A 24,912-nucleotide genomic window follows, 5' to 3' on the forward strand; every position below is an offset into this window, starting at 1 on the left:
GGAAAAGGAGAGTCCTTAAATGCCCTCCATTTTGGCTAATGCTCTCTTGTGTAAAGGCAACCAGAATGGACATCCCAGTTCAGTTTAAATTCATCACAATAGAGAGTAAAGAACTTTGATGCAAAACACTAATCCACAATGTGCAAAAATAGTGAATGGGAATAGTTTTATGTCTGTTTACAGACCAATGAATACTTATGATGTAAAGTATATGCAAATTAATCAATACAGTCTGTAGCAACCATCCATCCATCCATCATCCTACCCCACTCATCCAGGGCAGGGTCGGGGGCATTTGGAGTCTATATCCACATTCATTAGTAGCAACCACTTCACTCAAACTACACGATTCTCTTACAAATTTACACAAATCAGCGGAAATGACTGAACTGTTTTTTTCTTGTTTCTGATTTCTGAAATTATGTCTAAGCGTTAATGTTGAAGTCATCCATTTATGTGGTTATTTATGTTTGAGTGTCACTATATACTGTTGAACTGTGAGAAAGTTCAGAAAAAAGGCAGCTACAACAGAAGTACCAAGGACACATGGAAGGATGTTAACTTTCAACTGAGAGGAGAATACATGGGCATTCCCCAGGATGCCCTTTAGTTTGTTGCTGGGCTAAAGAAAGTTTTGCCCACTCTCTTCAGTTTGTTACAATATTGATTTTCTAAAAAATACAGTAGAATAACAGATTGATTGGTAAATGTTGAGTTTGAGTACATAAATCTCCAAAGCATAATTTTCAATCCATTCCTTTTTTAACCTGCTTATTGATTTAAAGTAACCAGTGCCTGTCTCATTAGCTCCGGGTGTATTATGGAAACTCATTGTGGATAAGATTCCAGTCTATTGACTCCACAAAGATGGCACCAAGCTGCGAGATTTGAACATCCAACATGGCATTGGATACAAGAATCAGCAGCACTAACCAGTCTATCCACTTTAATAAAAAAAAAAATAAGAAAGTTGGTTTTATTGGCCTGTTTGACTTTATAGGCAGCAACAGCTTTGTGGTTGCACTCACTAGGGATAAGTCAACAAGGTTTACAGCTGTGATACTATTGACTGATAACTTTGTGTGGTAGGCAATGGTAGAATTAACATAATGATAAATTGATTCACACATAGGTAAAACAAAGCCCCAATATATTTAGGCTAGAGTCCCTAAACCAGACAAATGCTTTAGTGACCAACGTGAGTTTCCCAACAAAACAGTTTGCCTATAAGAGTGGTCAGTTTGACAAGTGACACCAAGGGGAACTGGAAAAGGGGGACTCCATCTGAAGAGGAAAAGGCTGCCATGAAGAAAAGGGACTGGGTGTGAATTATTATACCAGACCAAATGGTGTGTAACAACAACAACAACAACAACAACATTTATTTATATAGCACATTTTCATACAAACAGTAGCTCAAAGTGCTTTACATAATAAAGAATAGAAAAATAAAAGACACAATAAGAAAACAAAGTAAATCAACATTAATTAACATCGAATAAGAGTAAGGTTCAATGGCCAGGGGGGACAGAAAAAATAAAATCTGTAGGGATTCCAGACCATGAGACCGCCCAGTCCCCTCTGGGCATTCTACCTAACATAAATGAAACAGTCCTCTTTGGATTTAGGGTTCTCACGGAAGGGCTTGATGAAGATGGTCACGTACAGTTCTGCCTTTTAATCCATCCATCATTGTTGGAGCATCATGAAGCTTTGAGTAGGTGGAGGTGGCGCAGGCCACCACCACAAAGAAACCGGAAAAAGAAACAGAAAAGAGAGTAGGGGTCAGTACGGATTTTAGAGCCACCATGAATAGTTATTGTGATGAATTGAAAATATAGAGTATCAGGATTAAGTTAAATTAAGTTAAATTGAAGTTATAGAAAGGCCATGTTAAAGTAATATGTTTTTAGCAGTGTTTTAAATTGCTCTACTGTATCAGCCTGGCGAATTCCTATTGGCAGGCTATTCCAGATTTTAGGTGCATAGCAGCAGAAGGCCGCCTCACCACTTCTTTTAAGTTTTGTTCTTGGAATTCGAAGGAGACACTCATTTGAGGATCTGAGGGTACGATTTGGAATATAACGTGTCAGACATTCCGATATATATAATGGGGCGAGATTATTTAAGGCTTTATAAACCATAAGCAGAATTTTAAAGTAAATCCTGAATGACACAGGCAACCAGTGTAGTGACATTAAAACCTGAGAAATGTGTTTGGATTTTCTTTTCCTATTTAGGATTCTAGCAGCTGCATTCTGCACTAGTTGCAAACGATTTATGTCTTTTTTGGGTAGTCCTGAGAGGAGTGCGTTACAGTAATCTAGTCGACTGAAAACAAACGCATGAACTAATTTCTCAGCATCTTTCAGTGATATAAGAGGTCTAACTTTACTTATGTTTCTTAAGTGAAAAAATGCTGTCCTAGTGATCTGATTAATATGCGATTTAAAATTCAGATTACAGTCAACAATTACCCCTAAGCTTTTTACCTCCGTCTTGACTTTTAATCCTAATGTATCCAGTTTATTTTTAATAGCCTCATTGTATCCATTATTGCTAATCACTAAGGTTTCAGTTTTCTCTTTATTTAACTTGAGAAAGTTACTATTCATCCATTCTGAGATACAAGTCAGACATTGTGTTAGTGAATCAAGAGAATCGGGGTCATCAGGTGCTATTGATAAGTACAGCTGTGTGTCATCAGCATAGCTGTGGTAGCTCACGTTGTGCCGTGAGATAATCTGACCTAACGGAAGCATGTAAATTGAGAATAACAGCGGACCCAGGATAGAGCCTTGTGGAACACCATATTGGATATCATGTGTCTTCGAGTTGTAATTCCCACAACTAACAAAAAATTTTCTCCCTGTCAGGTAGGATTCAAACCAATTTAAGACCGTGCCAGAGAGGCCCACCCATTGACTAAAGCGATTTCTAAGAATATTATGATCAATAGTGTCAAATGCAGCACTCAGATCTAAGAGGATGAGAACAGATAAATGGCCTCTGTCTGCATTCACTCTCAAATCATTTACTACTTTAACGAATGCCATTTCTGTGCTGTGATTTGTTCTAAAACCCGACTGAAATTTATCAAGAGTATTATATTGTATTACTATATCAGACCAAATAGACAACCCATATATCAAATAAAAAATATATTTACTTTGATTACTTAGATTTCAACCCATCTTAGACAGGTAGCACTGCTAGATGTTATTATTGTATAGATGGGTAATCCCTTTATTCAAAATGGCTTACAATTGTGTGATACAGTATGGCTGTTTACATATATTTTTTGCAACTTTAACACAATTGTGTTGCTCAAACATGTGGTGAGTTACAGGAAGAAACTGAACTTACAGTTTAAGGTCCAGTGCCTTAGCTAGCATACCACACTACCAGGTGTTACAAATTAGCAGGTAAGGTTTAGGCTGAGCAATGTCAATCATAAACAAACACAAAAAAATTGGCTCTGCAAGGAGGAATGGTCCCAGTATGCCAAAACTGATATACAGTATACAATTCATTAACAGGAATTTGAAAGATTTGGATAAAACGGTCCCTCTAGTTACTAATTTGAATTAAAACAAACTAGATGTGGTCAATAAATGTATGGAAAATGTGTGTGTGTGCTGTTTATTTAATGAGATTCTAATCTAGAAGATTTACAAAAACATTTAGATCAGATGAATGCAGGATACAAGATAATTCTAAAGAATTTCACAAACTTATTCTCAGAATTATGTGTAAATTTATATGTTTAGAAGCACACATGTGTGATCATCCTAACAGTTCATACAAACAGTTCAATGTATTTTGTCTGTGCACAGTAATATTAATAATCACACTTGTCTTTGAAAGGTGTCTCAACCAGAGAGTAAGTTTCACATTACAACAAGTCGTTATATATGGGGAGTAAATGGTAGTGGCGCAGAGCTACAAGTACCTGGCAGGAGGTCTACGTGAACAGCAAACTGGACTGGTCTGGCAACACAGTGGCACTATATAAAAAGGACCAGAATAGACTGCACTTCCTAAAGAAACTCAAGTCATTTGATGTATACAGCAAGCTTCTGGAGATGTTTTGTGTCTGTTATAGCTAGTGTGTTGTTCTACACAGTTGTTTAATGGGGAAGCAACTTGAGTTATAGATGCTGCACAAAGCCAGAAGAAACCTACCAGTAAAGCCAGCTCCATGACAGGACTGACTCTGGACACTCTGGAGGCTGTTGTGGAAAACAAAATGGGAGCACAATTGGATACCATCATGAACAGTTATGCCCATCCCTTCTGTGTGAAGTACTTTTAGCCACAGTCTCATACCTTCACAGTGATATTTTCTTTCTCCTATCATGCTCGAATGAGACATCCTTTCCTTCACTCCAGCCAGAAGCCACAGGAAAATAATACAAATTTAAATTTGCTATAGTTATTTTTTAGCATTATATTTATTGTATTATATGTTTTCATGTTACTTTCTCATATTGTACTTTGAGTTAACATCTGTGTATTTTTGTTTTTGTGTCACTGCAGTATGCTTTTGACTTTCACCTTGATGATTAATAAAGTATATCTAATCTAATCTAATGTAAAATATCTCAGAGATAAAGTAATTTTGAGTCCATGAACTTGTATATATTTTATACGGTGTTCCACAAGGCTCTATCCTGGGTCCGCTGCTTTTCTCAATCTATATGCTTCCATTAGGTCAGATTATCTCAGGTTACAACGTGAATTACCACAGCTATGCTGATGACACACAGCTGTACTTATCAATAGCACCTGATGACTCCGACTCTCTCGATTCACTAACACAATGTCTTACTGGTATTTCTGAATGGATGAATAGTAATTTTCTCAAACTAAATAAAGAGAAAACTGAAATTTTAGTAATTGGCAATAATGGATTCAATGAGGTTATCAGAAATAAACTTGATGCATTAGGATTAAAAGTTAAGACGAAAGTAAAAAATTTAGGGGTAACTGTTGACTGTAATCTGAATTTTAAATCGCATATTCATCAGACCACTAGGACAGCATTTTTTCACTTAAGAAACATAGCAAAAGTTAGACCTCTTATATCATTGAAAGATGCTGAGAAATTAATTCACGCTTTTGTTTTCAGTAGACTAGATTACTGTAACGCACTCCTCTCAGGACTACCCAAAAAAGACATCAATCACTTGCAACGAGTGCAGAATGCAGCTGCTAGAATCCTAACTAGGAAAAGAAAATCCGAACACATTTCTCCAGTTTTGATGTCACTACACTGGTTGCCTGTGTCATTCAGGATTGACTTTAAAATACTGCTTATGGTTTATAAAGCCTTAAATAATCTCGCTCCATCTTATATATCGGAATGTCTGACACGTTATATTCCAAATCGTAACCTTAGATCTTCAAATGAGTGTCTCCTTATAATTCCAAAAGCTAAACTTAAAAGAAGTGGTGAGGCGGCCTTCTGCTGTTATGCACCTAAAATCTGGAATAGCCTGCCAATAGGAATTCGCCAGGCAATACAGTGGAGCACTTTAAAAACTGCTGAAAACACATTACTTTAACATGGCCTTTTATAACTTCACTTTAACTTAATACTGATACTCTGTATGTTCAATTCATCATAATAACTATTCATAGTCCTCACAGGTGGCGAGTGGTAGTGCTGCTGCTTTGCAGTAAGGAGACTGTGGAAGATTGTGGGTTCGCTTCCTGGTTCCTCCTGTGTGGATAGCGCTTTGAGTACTGAGAAAAGCGCTATATAAATGTAATGAATTATTATAGTGGCTCCAAAATCCGTACTGACCCCTACTCTCTCTTCTGTTTCTTTTTCCGGTTTCTTTGTGGTGGTGGCCTGCGCCACCACCACCTACTCAAAGCATCATGATGCACCAACATTGATGGACTTAAAGCCAGAAGTATACGTGACCATCATCATCAAGTCCTTCCATGAAAACCCTAAATACAAAGAGGACTGTTTGATTCATGTTAGGTAGATTGCCCAGAGGGGACTGGGCGGTCTCTTGGTCTGGAATCCCTACAGATTTTATTTTTTCTCCAGCTGTCTGGAGTTTTTTTTGTTTTTCTGTCCACCCTGGCCATCGGACCTTACTCTTATTCTATGTTAATTAATGTTGACTTATGTTTATTTTTTATTGTGTCTTCTATTTTTCTATTCTTCATTTTGTAAAGCACTTTGAGCTACATTTTTTTGTATGAAAATGTGCTATATAAATAAATGTTGTTGTTGTTCTTGTAATTAAAGTGTTATCATATCACCTATAGCCTGATAAGGTTTTATAGTTCCCTCCAGAGCAGGTATGTGTAAACTTATTATTTTGCCAATATTCTTTTCGGTGGTCAGTACTTTTTTTTTTAAATAGTACTACCTGATAAATAATAAGCTTTTATCCTGCATTTGAAGACTCTAGATGAGTAAAGTCAATGGCACTATCAAGAATCAACAGGAATTTATCATTAAGGTAACATGTTAGTTATTCATATACACATAATGTTCAACTATTAATTAGTGTAATGGGAATATGCAAAGATTTAAAATGAGTCTGAGAAATAGATAGGAATACTAAAATGCAACAAAGATGCTAAAACTTGATTATATGTTCGAATCATGCCTTCAGTGTATATTTCATTGCAAAGGCAAAATTAATTTAAACTTTCAACAGCAAGAATGTGTAGCTTTCCCATATGCAAAAAAGAAAAATGTAAGCCACAATGACTCCAAAGGTAACATTAAGAAGGAACAGAAGGCTGCGTTTAAAGAGAAGATGAAGATTCCTCCGGTTAGTATGCCAGTGATTCCACTAAGCTGGGGTTAGCAACAAATCATTCAGGTGAAACTACATAAATGTAACACAGAAATGTCTGAAGGTATTGAAAGCATATGGCATTCTAAAGTAAAATAAAACTGGTACACTCAACACCACATTTGTTATTAAGCATCAAAATGATGCGATATGAATGAGAGCTTTGTGTTGGTAGGAGAAGAGAGGGATAGAATTTAGGTTAAATGTACTTCAGTCTGCTAAAACAGGAACAAAAATCTCCCCTTCTGAATGACCACAATTTCAAAGCCAATTACACTTGTGCAGAGCAAAAAGAAATAAATTAGAATGTGCATGAGTGGTTCAGCAAAATGGCAGAAACTGTGGATCTGGTGGCAGGCTTTGTAGATTGCTTTTCATCAATGATCCTCTGCCACTCTTACATAACTTTAGGGAATTTTGTTATAAAGAATGAAACGAAATTGCAACGTTCATGTGTGCAGAGTTAATAGAGAATAATCCCCAGTGATCTGAAGTGGTAACTGCTGCCAGAGTTCATTCGTCCATTCATTTTTCTGAAACCCACATCTGGTGTCTGGGAGGAATGGTGGCTCTGTGCCTAAAGCATCTGAGCTGGTAACTTAAAGGTTACCAATTCAAATCCTGAAAATGGCTGCAGGAATGCTACTCTGTTGGGCCTTGAGCAAGGCTCTTAACCTGCAATTGCTCTAGGGTCACTATGCAACTAGCTGACCCACCACTCTGACTCAAAACTCTGTGTGTCTCTGAAGAGTCAGGTATGCAAAAAAATGACACATTTCTAATACAATAAATTGTATATGGCAAATAAAGGATAAAAAAATCATTAATACTGACTGATGAAATGCTGCAGCCTGTCCAACAGCTTTGGATGCAAACCAGAAACCAGCTCTGAATAGGAACACTAGTCCATTGCCAGGTACAGCCAGGCTCACTGAGAAAATTGTTGTTGTGACAGAAAACCCATGTAGACTGGCACCTCAACTCTGATATAGGTGGGGGCAGAGTTACCTAATGTATGACCCAGTCACTCACTGCCAAAATGACCTGGAAGAAGAAGTCTGGATATCAATAGAATTAAGCCAAAGCGTATCTCTCCTGTAACTACACGTAAGCCCTTATAGTGAAAAGATGCATCATTTTTGGAGGATATGGGTCCATCAGACACACCTCTGATGGTTTACCATACAACTTTAGAGCCACCGTTCCATTACTCATGATATTTTTATTTTCTCATAATGTTATACGTTTCTTTGCTTGAAGGAGTATTGATATGTGCAAACACTCCTTAAACTTACCGTGATGAGGTAAAGAATGAAACAGCAAAAACTGGGTATTAAAACTGTGTACTAAACACATTCAATCTAGTTTTACGTAGATGTAGATAATCACAACTACATATTCAGACGAATAGCATCAATGACTACCATAATTCCTCGGAAAGACGCAACATATGGCAATTATAAGATATTGAGGCAGATATTAACATCTGATTTTCCCATACAAATATGACGGTGCAGAACGAAATAAAATCCTACCGTTTCCAGCGGCAGGCTTAGGATGGAAAGAGCATGTCTGCAGAGTAGCTAACAAGAAAAATCCCGGAGCCAACGAAATTACTTTACTCTCACTGTAAGCCGAAATCGTGCTCTGCTACTCAGCCGTTAGAGTTTCAATTGGGGAAAAAAACCGGTCGTGTGGGATTTAAAGCAAGAAGGAATCGTGTCGGTGTCGCCGGCAGGGGGCGTTGGTAGGGTCCCCCCCTACGATTTCTACGGGCGAGCTCGCTTCTTCTGAATAAGGGGAGGGGGAGGCTGACGTCACGCGTAGTTTTCACTCCTCTCAGAGAGGAACAAAGTAGCCGAATGTGTAAAAGCGTGAGAATGGATTCCTGAAAATAAAAAGGACTAACTTCTTTTTTTATTTTATTTATTTAAAGTCGTTCGACTTTTTGAAAGTAAAACCGGAAGAAAACGAAACGACCGAAGTGGCATGGATTGGCTTTTCACGTTTCTCGCCCTGTTCTTGTTTGCGAATATAAGAGCTGGGGCTCAGTTCGCTGCGGGTGAGTAACCGTAGTATTTTCAGCTTTAATAGTTATTTTGGATTCGCCGATGTGACTTTTAAACCGAAAGCACTCTACAAAAGTTGGAGCCGCTTTCGGTAAAGGTGTGGAGGGAGCGGCGTTTTCAAGTAGTTGGCGTGAAACACAAGTGGTGTTCTTTGTAGCTGGGGCTAACGCAAGTGAAGTTCGAGTTTTCAAACAGTAAATATTGCGATTTAAACCCCCCTATGCCTTGATTCGTCGTTTTATTAAGAAATGTGTCGTGCCGCCCGCATTACTTTCCCCTTTACTTTTCAAACCATCTCGCCTTTTACTTTATTAAACCTGGACGGTAAAAACCTCGCCGTGCGAAAGGGGTATGCGAGCGGCTACTTCGGTTTTACTTTGTTGGAGTTCATGTGCCTTTCATTTGGATGTTTTATAATATTTCTTTATGTTGTGTAATTTCTGGAAGGGTATTTTTCTTCTCAAATGTTTAAAAAACCTTCGTACACTTAGAGACTCTCCGACTAAATGCCAACCGGGAACCCATCCCTGAACCGTAGGAGTCGCACCTGGAAAATGTTACCGGGCCGCTGAAAGGTTGTTTTTTAAACGGCCTCTTCTGAAGCACTCGTTCATATTGTAAACGTCCTTTCATATCAACACCTTTGTGTATGTAGTTACTTAGTCTACCGAGCACATACAGAAAGTTCAGCTTACAAAATGTTACTTGAAAAGCGTATTTATGGGCGAGTCCATCTGCTGCTTAAAAGTTCACCTTTTGCGCCACTGACCGCTTACTTTCTCCCTCGAAATAACACAAATTAACCTGAGCCATGGCAGATCTATACAAAGCTGGTCATCTGTAAATAGCCCCATACCAGTCACCTAAGAACACCTACGTATGTGTGACTACGAAAAAATCGACTTTCTCAAAATTGAATTTTACACTTTTGAATTATTTCCCAGGGAATCATTGATATACTGCAAGAAAGTGTCGTAAGTTATCAGCGTTTAAATATTAACCGTTCAATACGCATAGACGGCTGAGACCTCTCTGTCCCGTTAAACTCTGGAACAAATGTCAAATAGCTTTTAGTTTGCACCACAACTTCGATTTTGTATTAAGTGTGTACATTGTTTTAACAAATCGAAATCGTACAGTGTAAACAGTTTAATTGATTCTTTGTTTTCAGTGCCAGTTTTTAGTGTGTTTTAATATAGTGCACTGACATTTACAAACCCGGCGGTCTCCGCATAGTAAATATACACGGGTGAACAGCGACAGGACTAAAACCCAGAATCAACCATTCCCGACTACAAGAATCGTGCATTATTGTATAAAAAATGACTTTGGCATTGTCTTGAAATTTTAATTCTCGATGAAATGTTGCTCTAAAATTAATGCCACCTGTAATTTCCTCTGTACTGCAACAGTCTGATACGTTTTAGTGCTGCTGCCTCTATATACAGAACTGTTTGGATGACCATTGGGTCACTGCCTCGTTTATTTTTCTGTATTGCTGTGAATAAGATATATCGTCACTTTGAAACTTGATATTGTCATTTGAGCTAGTCCTATAACATTTGTTTCTTATTTTGATAGTTTGCTCTCAACGGGGTTTGTATGTTTTTTTTTCTTTTTTGTGTCTGCAGTCCCTTTGAATATATTTTTATGCCACACTTAACATGTTCACAGGAGGTTTAAAAATGCTCATACATTTTTCGTAAATAGTACTTGCATTATATCTAAGAGTTTTACGGAGCAGATACAAACTGGCATCTCCATACTCCTATTTTTTTCACCTGAGTGTCTGGACATTTTGCCATTTTCATGATGGAATGCAAAAAAGCACAAAGCGGGGTGCTGTAAAAGGAGCTATATGAAATATTGATGGGGGTGGGGGTTTGTCCTGTTTTGTTTTTAGTGTCTGGCGTGAAACCAGTTGAGTTATTATGGAAGCTGAGTCACAGAAAACAGAAGGGACATGGTGTATATGCCCACTTTTATTGTGAACATCGCAGTCTTGTTACAGTAACGTTGTAATACGTAATTTACAAAAATACATTATGAATCAGTTGTGTGTAGGGCATTCTGTGTTTATAGTGATGCCGGCATCGCCCTCATGTTATAACTATTTAGAGTGAGGTCGGCAGTTAGTTTAATAATAAATATCACTTACTACAAGTTAAGGTCGCGTTTTAATTTGCGAAAGCAGGCAGATAGCACAACCATTTCGCCTCTCTTTTTGCAGTTAAAAAGCAGCCTTACATCAGCAAGCTGCATCAGCTTTTAGTTGGATAGGATGAGAAGACTAATCTTTTTTTGCCAGCTATGGGTTTCTCGTTGAGGAGATCAACAAATCCGTTAATTGCTTTGGAAGCGAATGTGCTCCGGTTGGGGGGTGGGGGTCTGGAGTCTTTTGCGATGAAAATAAGGTTGTCCTGTCTGCAAGTCCGTCTAAAGTTTCACTATGTCGGAGTTGGTCACAGGTGAGCGTAAGGCAGAGAGAGCGTGATTCCCGAGTGTTTAGCTAAGCTCTGATTCTCTTCATTGTCGCTGTGCTCAGCTGCATGAGTTGAACAGGCTGCCAGCATCAGCCCACGGCAAGTGTGAGCTACAAGCAAAAGCCGTCCTCCTAAACCCCCTAGTGCGTCGCGCTCCCTCTCTGACACCCTGCCCCCCTTGTTTCTTACACGCCGCTAAAACTAACTAACGTAGCCCCCTCCTCCGCTCCTGCTTCTGTTCGAGTGTTTCCCTGCATATTCGCTTTTGCGCAGATTCTTGGCAAAACTTTCATGTCGCCTCGCTGCAAGTTTGACCGTTTTAAACGACTTGTACACCTATGCTACTTGCCTTGTCATGTAGAGTCCACGGTAGTTAGTTAAAGCATGTTAAAATAATGCCATTGTTGTAATGTTATATAGCGCCATGAGCGGTTGTTGACGATCAAATGTCCTTTAAAGTATGTTACGGGTTAATGATCATCTGGAGAAGTGAGCTCATTTTCAAGAGGAGGACTGATTGGTGCATGCTCGATTATTTCTAACATTTTTGGGCTCTGAACAAATTGCAGTGCCTAATGTTAAGCTCAAGAGTTTTCACTACCCATAAAGGTTTGTTTTAAATTTATGTTCAGTGCCATGCAGGGGTTGATAGCTGTATGTGCAGAGTCTTGTGAACACTGATTTATTTGATCAGTTTGCTGAAACTAGTCTATAAATTTCAATGCTGTTGTCACTTTGACAGTATTTATGGAAAGTTAGGCTCTTGGGTTATGTATGGAAAAAAGGTGGATTGTAACAAATTGTAAGTTAAAACTAATTTAAAATCTTTAAAACAATCCCCACAGGACATTGATAGCTGGCCTACAGTAATATAATTTAGGGCATGCAATATTTGAAAAGATTGTGAGTTGATATGTCGAGTAGCATAGCAATATTTAAGGTAGTGCTAATATTGTAAACTAGAAACAGTTGAAAAACGGATGCATCTTTGAATGTGGCACTCGTGTTCTTGGTAATGGACTTATATTGCTTTGTGATATTACAGTTTATTGCTTTATCATACTGTGTTTTTAATAATTTACTTAACTCTTTGCAGCTTTTCCCTGAGTATGCAATACATAACTCCTAATAAGGCAGCCATTTGTTTATCTCCCCCACCTAACATCTGTTTGCCCTGTGACCTACATTCCCAGATTATATTTTATGAAATGAATATTTCATTTGGTTGATTTAATGACTGATTAATTAAACACTACCACATTATTAAATGCACCAGTCAGTTGTACAGAATGCCACATTTAAAATTGCTCTTAACAGTAAGTAGTGAATCGTTTAATGCTATTTACTGTATTATGGAAATGAACCAGTTCATTACTTAAAATTATTAGCAATGTCTTTAAACTGAGAAGATAATCCTATTTATGCTTAAATTCTGATACATCTGGCAGTAATGCAATGCGTGATGAAATTAGATTCTTTAATAACAGTGAAATAATACATGGAGTTGTGCGATTTTTTGTTTAACAGTGGTTTAAAAAAAAAAAAAAAAATAGCACCCACCCGTTAAACATGTTTTTTCAATAGAGCATGACAAGAAATGGTGCTTAATAGATGTTTGGCCAGCGACCTCAATGTTCAACATTCCCTGTGGTGTATGTTACAGCGAAGCTCTGTTAAGGCCTGGAGAGATTAAATGTATTGCTTGTCCTTTTTGAGTAAGACACTCCTACAGAGATGTTTTGAAATAACCTTAAAAACCCACAACTCCATTAATTTTTTTTACTCATTTGTAGAATTTATATAGAAATATACAGTTAATTTACAACTTTAAGACTTTTTTTTTTTATAACATTATATCTATTGCAGTAGCCCATTGTGGAGACAGGCTAAATTCTCCTTTTAGGCATGCTGAAAATCCACCTTTGTATGTGTTTAATTTTTTTTAAGGGATCTAGAAATATTTTTATTTTACTATAGTTTTAAGGGTAAAAGTAATTATTTTCCATTTTACCATGTAACTTGCTCTCCGAATTGTTTAAATAATGACTGTTAACACCTAGTTGAGGAAACACCCAGGCGAATGACCCTGAATGCTCAAAAGGCTGGAACTAATTCAGCATCAGACCCATTAACATGCTTATTATTAAATAATCGCACCACCTGGATAAACAGACTGAAAATCATGATGATGATAATCTTAAAAGCCAAGTTAAAACAATCACTAAATTATCCAATTTTAACCTACGGTATAAATAGTTGGTACATTGTAATTGTGCTTTCGGCTACTCCCGTTAGGGTTTGCCACAGCAGATCATCTTTTTCCGTATTTTTCAGTCCTCTGCATCTTGCTCTTTTACTCCCATGACCTGCATGTCTTCTCTCACCACATCCATAAACCTCCTCGGCCTTCCTTTTTTCCTGGCAGCTCTGCCCTTAACATCCTTCTCTCAATATGCTCATCAACTCTCCTCTGCACATGTCCAATCCAATCTCACCTCTCTGACTTTGTCTCCCAACCGCCCAACTTGAGTTGATCCATATAAAAGGTTTGCATTGTAATTCTCACATTGACCCCAAATCACAGAAACTCTTGAGTTGACCGCTTGCTTATTTAGTTTGAGTCCCATTAAAAATAGTAGTTGGTTGGAATAAAAACCTGCAGCCCTTTGTGGTCCCCAGGACTGAGTTTGAGAATTGCTGACTTATACATTACATGATTGGTCTTAGTAACAGGTTGCTGTATTGGGAGGTAAGGGAATTTTAGTACCTGGATAACTTTTTATAAGCAGTTGCTTAACTAAGGAAATGTGGCGTGTAATTTTTAATATTATTAAGCAGTGTTTTTTGTCAAGTAGCATGGAATACTTTTCTTGTGAATTTTGTAACTTCCTTTTTAAACGAGTCAAATTAAGTATGATGAAGCCTTTTTCTCTTCTAGCAGGAGGATCAAACGCAGATCTTTTTGGGACCTACAGTGGCTGTAGATATTCATTACACCAACTTGCTTAAATAATTACTGCTCCCAGTGGAACTTTTTTTTTTTAAATTGTAATCTTAACTGTTTGAGGGCTAATTATTTTTCTTCCCTTTTTTTGGCTCAAGGCTGAATGTTTTTTAGAAGGAAAAAAAAACTGTTTTCTGAAACGCACACAAAGCAATGGTTTTACTTATAAATCAACATAAAGTATATATTTATGACAAATGTCCCTGTGTTTTATGTTCCATGAGACTCTAGACTCTAGAGTGTATGAATTCACATACCTTTTACACAGCATAGTTCTACAAGGTATGATAAAGTCAGAAGCAGCCAGTGGCATGCATTACCATGTTACACTGCTTGCAGTATGTGTTACAGTGGTGCCGCTGTTTCAGGCATTTGTTGCTGCATACTGTGACCACTGTGGGGGCTGGCGGCGGCTAATGGCTGGACATAGGCAGCTGGCAGCAGCGGTTTTGGCGCAACCACCTTCATGCAGGCGGCGGAGACATCAGTCACAGTATGCAGCAGCAGACGTCTAAAACGGCAGCACCAGTGTAACACATACTGCAAGTGGCGTCCTGCTAGCAAATTGAGCAGAACTGTAACAGTGGGTTTTGGCAATGTTTACAGCCCACTGCCCCTGGACATCCGCCTCAACCCTGTTTGTCGACATAAGTTGACACGGGCCCTGAAAGATATAATTGACCTGCTTTCTAAGATTTAGAACTTTTTTTTTATCCTCTTCTATATCCAACAGCCACTTGGTAATTAGATGCAAAGTGAACCAACAGACAACTAGTTAACTCTAGGTTTTTCAGACTTCATTCTTGGAGTGCCAAAATGATAAGACTTGCTGTTAATCAAATATGGTATTTAATTCTGTTTTGCTTTGTTTTTTTATTTATTGCACTTATTTTTCTAAAACTACTGGTTTTTCTCTTGTTTAACCACCCAGAACACCAATACATTTTTATGGGTAAGAGCAGAGAAGTGTTTTTTTTTTTTTTTTTCTCTCTCAGACCTTCATGTTTTCATTTTATTTTATCGAAATTGATATCCTATGATTGGCCCATAGGTTCCACTGGTAACAAAGTTAGTTCATAACTTGACTTGCTATGAATTTTGTTCTTTGCATGATTATTTAGGAAAAATTCATCAGAGGTTATGGGGACCTGGAGTACATTTTGGCAAGAATGAGTTAAATAGAGGAGCTCTCCTAGTGGGGGCATAGCGGTATTTCAATTGCATGTTCAGCTAATGCCAGCACACGCTATGACAATTTGTTTGCCTAGTAAATGCAACTTTGTAATATTGTACCTGGCGAGTACAGAAATAAAATGTTTAAAGAATTGACTGAGCACTTGGTTAATAGACATTCTTGAAACGTGCACTGCAAATAGTTTTACAGAGATTTACAGTTTTATGCAGTAATATCTTAAAATTTAACTTCTTTCTTCCCAAATTAACTTTTTTTGTATTCTTTTATTAAATTTATTAAAAGCATGCAAAGTTCCATGCAATCAATCAAGTCAAACTTACCAAAACTAAATTCAATTCAACCCTGACTCATAAGAAAGAGAGGAAGGCCAACAGCCAGAGTAAAACTTTTGACAGTAGTAAAGTGGGAAAGAATTTGTTCTCCCCAACTTCCCAGATTAACAAGCATCCAGAAGCAGACTTTTTGCCAGTCTGAATGCTGTTTACATTGTCTGGTTTATGGCTCACTTTGATAAAGTAGGAGTTACTGTAATCTGGTTTGTAGTTCTGGCGTTTGAAAGTAGTTCAGACACACAATTTGCCTTCATTATCAGTGGTAAAGTTAAGAGTTCTTGTGGAGTATAAAATAAGTTTTCAGTTACAAAGTTGTATATATGGATTTGGAGATGGTCGCCAAATTAATGACTCTAAGAAAATAAAAACTGAGTTTGGATTTTTTTCCTCATGGTTTCATCTTCGTAACCACAGAATTGTTTTCTTAGACTGAAACAAAGTTAATTGTAGTCAGGCCTTGAAATTTGACACACTTGTCATAATTGTAAGTCTTTAAAAATTATCCATGGTTTAATAAAGGATGGAAAAAAAAAATCACACTTCCCTTTCTTGGCAAAATGGTTTTCATTATTGCCACTATATTATCCCATTAGTAGTTCAGATATAAATAAAATGTTTGCATTGTTATGCGTTCATCCTCTGCAGTTATCCATGCAACCATCACTTTTTTTTTTTTTGGTTATTTCAGCTTCACTCTGTGCAAGCAGGAACCAGCATTAGATGGGCAGCTTCACTTGCATGTGTTCACACCTTATTTATATAGGATTAACACTAGAATTACCAAAGCCTATAAAAAAAAAATTCGTAATCCCGGCCCACCTTAAATCCCTTCTCACCTTTCTGTTGGCGTCTTTTGTGTTGTAAATGTGTCAATCAGCAAAAGCAGCAAGCAGACTGCTATCCCATCCCCACACCAACACAGAAAGTTCTCTCAGCTCTAGAGAACACACACAGCTGTTTACCTGTGTGTGAGTTTCCTGGAGTTGTATAGGGTAAATATATTATTTGGAGTGCATGCATTTCATGTGTGTTCTCTCTCTACAACAATCTATCTAAACACATTGTTAAAACAGAAATGTTTTTCATGTTTTAGTAATAATTGACAAAATGTAGACATGACACGTATAATGTGTGAAGCCTGAAGTCCAAATATCAAATACTTTCACAAAACGTGTAAGTAATGTATAACCAAAAAAGTGCACTTTTATTCAAGAATATAACCGAAGAAAAAGAAAGCAGGTTAGCCTGTTGATATGACACCTTGCGTGGTACAATGGTAAGAACTGCTGACTCCCATTCAAAAGGTCGCAGGTTCAATACCATCTGCTTCCTAAATTTAGTTTTCAGTAGTGAGCTGCTGCTCTTGTTAATATTATAGAATAAAAACATACATTTGATTTGTGTCTGTAACAGCCTGTGACAATTTATAGTACTTGTCAAAGTTAGTGTTTCCTTTCTCAGTTTTATTCTCGCTCCTATTCATGCCCTCCACCCCCTATCTGACACCATTTTCAGATAGACGTGGTATTAAAAACAAACTTGTTTTGTTATACCACCTCTTTATTTGAAACCGTGTCAGATCTTGTGCATGAACGAGACTGGGAAAACTCTGGACATGGGTGTGAGAAGTGTGTGTGTGATTTAATAATGATTGTGGATGTGAATTGAAACTGAAGTGACTTTAGCTGCAGGTGGAAGTTCCATGCAACTGTTACGGTTCTGCCTTTGTCCAGAAACGGTTTCATAAGCTTGATGACCTTAGTCTTGGAAAGTCCCCTGGGGTGACTGGGATCTTTTCCTGAATAAGATCAAACACAGTTGCGTAGGGTGCGACAGGAGCTTCCACCTGCAGCTAAAGTCAATTTAGTACACATGTACTGTGTCAGCATGCCCGTGTTGATCAAACAGAGGAAGCTCTGCAGTCTGCTTGTGACTTTACGATGTAAGAAGATAAGTAAATGAATCATGGTAAATACCATTCGATCTGGCTTTTATACAAGTAACATGTAAATATTATATAAAGACCATCACAAAACACAATCACAAATAGGACTTTGCATGATACCTTGGCAAGCTCTCTATGCCGTGCTGTTTCATTGAAGGACAGGTGTGTGGCAGACTGACTGACGAGGTGATGCCCAACCTGTCGCTACGTCCAAACAGTGCCACCTTTCTTCTTTACACCTGGTGCAGCTGCATTATATATGAGTGGATGTTACTTGTGGTGAGGGCTTCAGTTCTTCGATGTAGAACCCTCATCAAGAGTTCACCTCTTGCACATCTTTATTTGAAAACAGTAGTGTCAGATTGGGGTGAGCGTGAACATGACTCGCAGAACATGACTCGGAGAACAAAACTAAATAAATTTAAAAAAAAAAAGCTAACCTTTACAAGTACCATAAATTTACACTGGCTGTTACAGACTCTCTTATTCTTCCTATCCTCTTTAATAAAACCCCTGTGTGCATTCAGGTGTCCGTGTGTGTGTCTTTTGGTGAAGTACATACGACTGGCATCGTGGATGCACACACACGGGAAGCTAAGCACCCAGTGAATGGCGTAGCCGCATGATAAGCAAATAAAGGACATCATTGCTGGGGAGACGGTGGACGCACACACACTGGAAGCTGGGCACACAGTGAATGGCGTAGCCACGGCCGCGCATGATAAGCAAATAAAGGACAGCATTGCTGGGGAAGAGTGCTGATTGGGTAGTCGCGGCCGCGCACATAAAACCCATTGCTGGGGAGACGCCACACATACTGCCCCGTGCATGTTTACTATCTATCTACTAGCAACATGCCACCCAAAAGAAAAAGGACACGTCAAGTAGGACAAAAGACAGACACTCAAATCGTATATAAGCAACATCTCCTGGAAGAACGGTCAGCGCAGCAAGTAAACATAAACAAAAGAAAGGCTGAAAGACAAAGAAAAATACGAGCAAATAGATCGATTGTAAAAAAGAAAATGAGCGTCAGAATATTCCCCTTATTGATTTGGCTCTATCCTCTTCTAATTTACCCTTTACCATAAGAAGGTGACAATTTCCAGTTACATTAGTCTTTGCCATAAGAAATAATAAAGCTCAAGGGCAAACCTTGCTGTTCAGTAACCAGAAAATACTAAAATAAATACAGTACTTTAATGTACAAAAATATTTATCCATAGTACATATGTCTTAAAAGAGAATAAAATGGTTGTCACAATTACAAGCTGTCATATTGTTTAGATTTTTCTGTAATGTACCTATCGGAAAGAAGACTTAATTAAAAAAAGTAGTTTTCACCACTTAGAAATATATCTGTTCTCACAAAGTCAATTGATATTGACAAGTACACACTGCTTAAATGTAAATATAAATGTACTTACTGTATATTGCACTACAGCTTTTTGCTTTTAAAATATAAATTTACTCTATATAGGTGTGTGGGGTGTTTTTTTTTTGCTCTTCAGTGTATGAAGTAGACATTTGTAATTCTTGAACTTTAATCATAAAGTATGGATTACCATTTTAATTACGTAGTATTTTTCTTACCAAAACCCAAGGTATTTGACACATAGCAACAAATAATAAACAGCACAAATCTATATATATATTTATATAAAAAAAAAAAAATCATCCTTGTCTTTTCCTAATTAAAAGTGTAAGCTGCTGCATTGTATCTAAAGAAGCTTGCTGTCCAAACTCGAGTGATGCCAGTTTTAATTTTAAGGACAAAATAAAAATGTCTGAATTCATTAAAGTAACTTTTTTTTTTTTAACCATTTGTGTAGTTGTGTTGGATGACTTTTTTCAGTGTATTACTCCACGTCCTTTAATATAAAGGTTAATATATGAATCAAATCTTGTTCACTGATAAAACGAGCTTTCACTCTCTGCTGTTTGTTTACACTTCCAGAAGTTTGCTGCAAATGGAAATAAATACCTTGCATAAAGGAACCCAGCAACTAAATTACTGTAAAGCTTAGAAAAGCAGAGGCTGAAAATATCAGTTTTGTGATTGGCTTTTTTACCACTCACCAGTGAGTGTTTTTTTTTTTTTTTTTTTGGCTGAGTTTGATTGGTGAACGATCGATTGAAGCATCCTAAATATAAGGCAGCACCTGATACAGCAGAAAATCAAGGCAAGTTTCAGACCAAATGCCTGTGTCTGAAGCTAGTCTACAAAGGTGACACATTTCTCTACTCCCTGTGTTCATTCCAAAATATTTAATATTTCAAAACTTCCACTTTTGCCAGACCTTCATGTGGCTCAGCTTGTAATTAAAATTGTAAATGGAAAAATGTTTGACAGTTTGATTTATTTTGTCTGTTATTACCTTTTCAGTAAGTATTATTAACCTGTTGAACTCTTCTCTCTATATTGATGCAAGCATAAACACCACAAACCTGTTATGAAAAAGGCATGGTCACAAAAGTAGCTTTAATGCGTTTGTGTAAATGGGGAAATATCCTGAATTCTTACTGTTCTGTAATTAATGTTCCACTGATGTTATGTTTTGAAGTTTTTGGTGGTGATTTTTAAACAGTGTTTATCTCTGTTACTGAACAGATAGCATTGAATACCTTCTAGTATGTGCACATGGTAAGTAGAATCAGGTTATGAATGATGATCAATCTGCCTCAAGGTGCCACCTTTTCACAGTGTAGCAATCTGTAGGTATAAAAATGAACTGCCTGCAAGCTTGAATTGACACTGTCAGCATCCGAATAAAAGGTTTTGAGAATAAAAATTTTCACCTGTTGCTTCAGCTTTTTTCTATGTCTTGTTTCAAACTCATTGTTTTGTATGTGGGAGAGAAATAAGAGAAACATGTTTTAACTACTTTAAGGGAGAGGACAGTGTTTTCGAAGAAGCAGAAGCTTGTGTTTTTTTTGTTATCCCTAACAGTGTGTAAACTGTTACTAATGCATATATTTAGACATTTTGTCAGGCAGTAACAGGTTGGTGACCTTGATAATTTATTCCAGTTTCTGCTTTGCTCAGAAGATAATATCCCAGTGTTTAAATTGAATAAACTGTTAAAGAATTCTGTGATGTACAAGAATGGTTGAATATTCACTTAGTTTATCATTTTATTCCACAAGCATGTTTTGAGTTTCATTTTGTTGCAATGAAATTAAGATGGTACTGTATTTTCAATAGGAAACGGTCATAAAGGCAGGAATCTTTTAGTCAATTTTGGAAAATATCTTTATCGTCTGCATATGATGTGATCAAGCTGGTGTTTTTTTTTTATTTTTTTTTTCTTTCTGCCTTTGGGCCATCTTTCTATATTCAAAATTAATTACATTCACTTTACTCTCTTCAAGAGATTGGCAATAATAGCTGGATATTGGCCCCTTACGCTAAGTATTTAGTTCCTGAGGGGAAATGAAAACACAAACACATTTTCCATTGATTGTACACTATAAAGGATGCTACTCATTGGCACAGCTTTTATTGATCTCAAAATGCACCAGATGCTAGCAATGTTTATCTTGATTTAGCATTTAACAAGCAATTTCTAGTGTGTTTCTTCCCTTTTTTGAATACTTAACAGTTCTTTAATTATGACTTGCAAGCTGAGTAATTGCTGGGCTGTCTTGTAGGGCAGGTAGTGTCTGAGTTACATACACCCACTTCATGAATTAAATGCCAGGGGCCTGTATATGAGTTAAAGCAGAGCCATGCATTCCAATTTAAAACGTTTTAAGTTGCTGCCATGGAAAAGAGATTCAGTGTTTTGAATTCAGATTTGTTGGCACAAATTCAGAAATTGTTCATTGTACAATTCCTATCCGATTCTTTTAATCAAGGAGGAACGATTAAGCTCCAGTTTAACAATTGTTTGTTTCATTCTTATGGTAGAGAGTGCAGTGTTTGTAATTGTAGTCTTTCGAGTTCACCTCTATGCCTCCCCTTTCACGTAACTTTGTAGTGATGTGTCATGGTCTGTCCTGTAATATGCATATCAGTGTTAATTGGGAGAATAAGCAGTTGTAGGTTCATTGACCCCATGCTGAAAGATTAGGCTTAAAAATAAAAAAGTCTTAACCATCTGGTTAAATTTAAAATAAACCAAATCACAAATGTACAGAGCAAAACCTTTGTGTGCTAAAAGCTATGCAGGGCTGTGGAGTCGGTAGATAAATGCTCCGACTCCCCGACTCCTCTGTATGTATATACTATGCTAATGTATTTTCTACATCCATTGAAGGAAAGGAAGGCAACATACATGTCATTTCACCACAGAACTACTGGCTAGGAAGCCAACACTCTACTATAATGCCAGATTAAAGACAAACACAATGAAAACAAGGTTTTGTTTGTTTATTTATTTTTTTAAACAAGTGTCTGGATAGTAATAGCAGGCATACAAATCAGGAACAGGAAATGTGTTGGTTCAAAAATACAAACCACATTCTTTGGTAGTTAACTTTTAAAACAAAAAAAAAAGCTTAACTATATGAACTAAAAACAATATCTGGAAAACCTATATTAAACTTGGAATACAGTTATAGTTAAAGGAAAGAAAATAAATATGGCAGCCTCCATATTCCTCTGACCTCGGGTTCCCTTTAAATGCAATCTAAAATCAGTAGGCTTTAGGCTAGGTTCGCAGTTCCCTGTAACAGTGGAACACGACACAATGGAAAGCGGTGCCGCACCTTACCTGTGCATTACATCCCATATAGTGACGCATACAGTCAATGAAAAGCATGCTTCATGGTTACTTGACATGTTCGTTTTGTGGTAACATTATGTACTGCATGCATTGCGCTTTATTCTTGCAGCAGAAAAGTAGTTCATTATTACTGTTTGTGAATTGGGACATTTCAACTTACTTTTTTAATTCCCATTTAAATTTAGTACGGGGTCGGAGTCGGTTAAATTTTTGCCGACTCCAACTCCAGGTACCCAAAATTGACTCCGACTCCACAGCCCTGAAGCTATGTGTGCAGCAAGGATCTTATCTGAAGTTCAGAGGAAGGCAATCGCCTACAACTGTGTGTAATTTTTGAGATTGCATATTGAATCGTTCAGCTTGATTGATTATTTAAAGTACATGTTCTATTAACAATAACATTTTCCTTCTTAAAAAAAGCAGTTTGTGTGGATTCTCTTAGGCTTATGTCAAGAGTGAACCCAGGGTACCAGCATAACTGTTGCACTGCCCTATCAAAAATTTAGGCAAATGACCAATTCCAGTTGAAATATTAAACACTTTGCCTTTTTTGTGTTCTCATTCTTCATTAGCAGATTGTTTTCTATAACATTCAAAAAGTGGCTGTTTTGCTTATTCATTCTGACTAGATCACATGACTTGCACATTTACCTTTCCTAATATTCACTTAATTTTCAGGTTTTTGTTTTATAGTATGTTCCTTTAATTTCTTTGTTTCTTTTTTAAGGCAACACTTATCAGTTAGCAAGTACTAGTGCAAATTATAGTGTTCCCTGCCTTGGAGTCACCAATCTTATTTACATCTGTATATTTGCGTTACGGTTTCTTTTTATAATGAGAAAAAAGATATGCATCAATTTATTTGAGAAATTTGTGTTTCAATGAATAAAATGTAACCTAGAAACAGTCAAATAGTAACAGAGTTTTTTGATTTACATTTTAAGAATGTAAACAAGTAACTTTTTCTGAGAGTCTATAGACAGGAATTGTTCTTTTGCTTATTACATTTTTTTTTTTTTTAAGTAAAAACCAACAGGATTCAGTTTTGAAAGCCCTGCATTTGAATACTTCATGTTAAATTAGATGTCATTTTTCAGCTCTGAAAGTTTTAATAGAAAAAGACCCGATTTACATATAAGACAGCAATGTAAATTGTGGTGATGTTTCACTGAGTTGCTCAGACTGTTCGTTCAACCAACCCCCATCAATGTTTCCTTTGTGCTCCTATCAAGTTTCAGCTGAGAGTTCTCTGGTTCTGCCTGTGACTTTGCTGTTTGTTCTTACCTGTAATAAGAGAAGGGGGTGTGTGGGAGAGGGAGGTGCGCCTTTTAAAAAGTACCTGCCGTTTAATACACAAGGGAAGGACTTTGTCTTCACATGCAGGCACAGGCTTATTAAACATCAAGGGCGTTGTGTGTTTGGTTTGTTTTCTAGAATTGTACATGCACACATAAATTCTCAAACACTGTGACTTTTTGCTAATTTTCTAATGTAGTAGTACATCATTTCTATGAGAAAGAGGTCTTCCATTCTTGCATGTTTAACATACTAATTAGGAGAGGTTGTGTGGGTTTTGTTTTTTTTTTTAATAAAGTGAGCATTGAAAAAAATGTACCTTATTGTTTACACTTTCACCTTGGTTCCCTTAAACCCTATCTCATGAAGCTATAATTTTTCTATAAATGGTTACTTGATTACTAGAAAACACACACTGATGCATAAAAAGCCTTGCATACTCTCCTAGGATGCCTGAAGATGATTTCATTTCACTATTAAGAAAATGACCCTTGAAATAACCAAATTCAGATGCAGGCTACAATGAAGTAAAACTAGGAATTATAGCCAACCTTCAGTTCTAGGGCCCACAATTCATGTAGGTACACTACACGTTTTGAAAATTATCTTGGAATGTTGATCCATCCTTATCCCAGGGTCTTACTAGGAAGTTTATGAAGATTGTGGGATTTTTCTGTTCTTTTTTTTCCCTCAAGTTTAGGAGCAGTTCATTTGTTTTTATATAAAGTAATTGTGGCTTGACTTCAGAATCGTATTTACACCACAGCCATGTCCACTTTAGCTATAGCAGCATTTGGTAATATTCAGTCTCTTACTTCAATGTTAGATTACATACAGTATAAGGTTGTCTCCTGTTAATGGGTCTGATGTCCTGAAGGTTCCTGAAACACAGGCCCCTTCTATACTACCACAGTGGTTTTTTTTTTTTTTTTTTTGTTTGTTTTTAAATGCAAAGGTTTGTCTTGTTTCACCAGAGTCAAACACTCTAATAAATGTAGCATCATCGTAATTTGGATGGGTGAAAATTGAGTTTT

The 24,912-nt window shown here is 37.1% G+C and overlaps 1 protein-coding gene and 1 long non-coding RNA gene across 13 annotated transcripts in view; one reads left to right on the forward strand and one right to left on the reverse strand.

Annotated features, from left to right (window-relative positions):
• Window positions 1–8,512, reverse strand: part of LOC120525306 — a 55,470-nt gene extending 46,958 nt beyond the window's left edge. The window contains exon 1 of the long non-coding RNA XR_005632927.1: window positions 8,363–8,512. This is a non-coding gene — a long non-coding RNA (uncharacterized LOC120525306). The remainder of the gene's footprint in view (window positions 1–8,362) is intronic.
• A 139-nt stretch (window positions 8,513–8,651) lies between these two features.
• The window catches only part of ptprk (protein tyrosine phosphatase receptor type K), a 561,898-nt gene continuing 545,637 nt past the window's right edge, over window positions 8,652–24,912 (forward strand). For 6 of the 12 annotated variants that reach the window (XM_039747480.1, XM_039747483.1, XM_039747482.1 and 3 more), the window contains exon 1: window positions 8,652–8,889. In XM_039747480.1, the coding sequence (XP_039603414.1) occupies window positions 8,817–8,889 (73 nt within the window). In that variant the 5' untranslated portion in view covers window positions 8,652–8,816. The remainder of the gene's footprint in view (window positions 8,890–24,912) is intronic. The other 6 variants (XM_039747486.1, XM_039747487.1, XM_039747489.1 and 3 more) reach the window with 1 other exon arrangement.

The sequence above is a fragment of the Polypterus senegalus genome, chromosome 3, assembly GCF_016835505.1.
Source record: "Polypterus senegalus isolate Bchr_013 chromosome 3, ASM1683550v1, whole genome shotgun sequence".
Lineage (NCBI taxonomy): Eukaryota > Metazoa > Chordata > Cladistia > Polypteriformes > Polypteridae > Polypterus > Polypterus senegalus.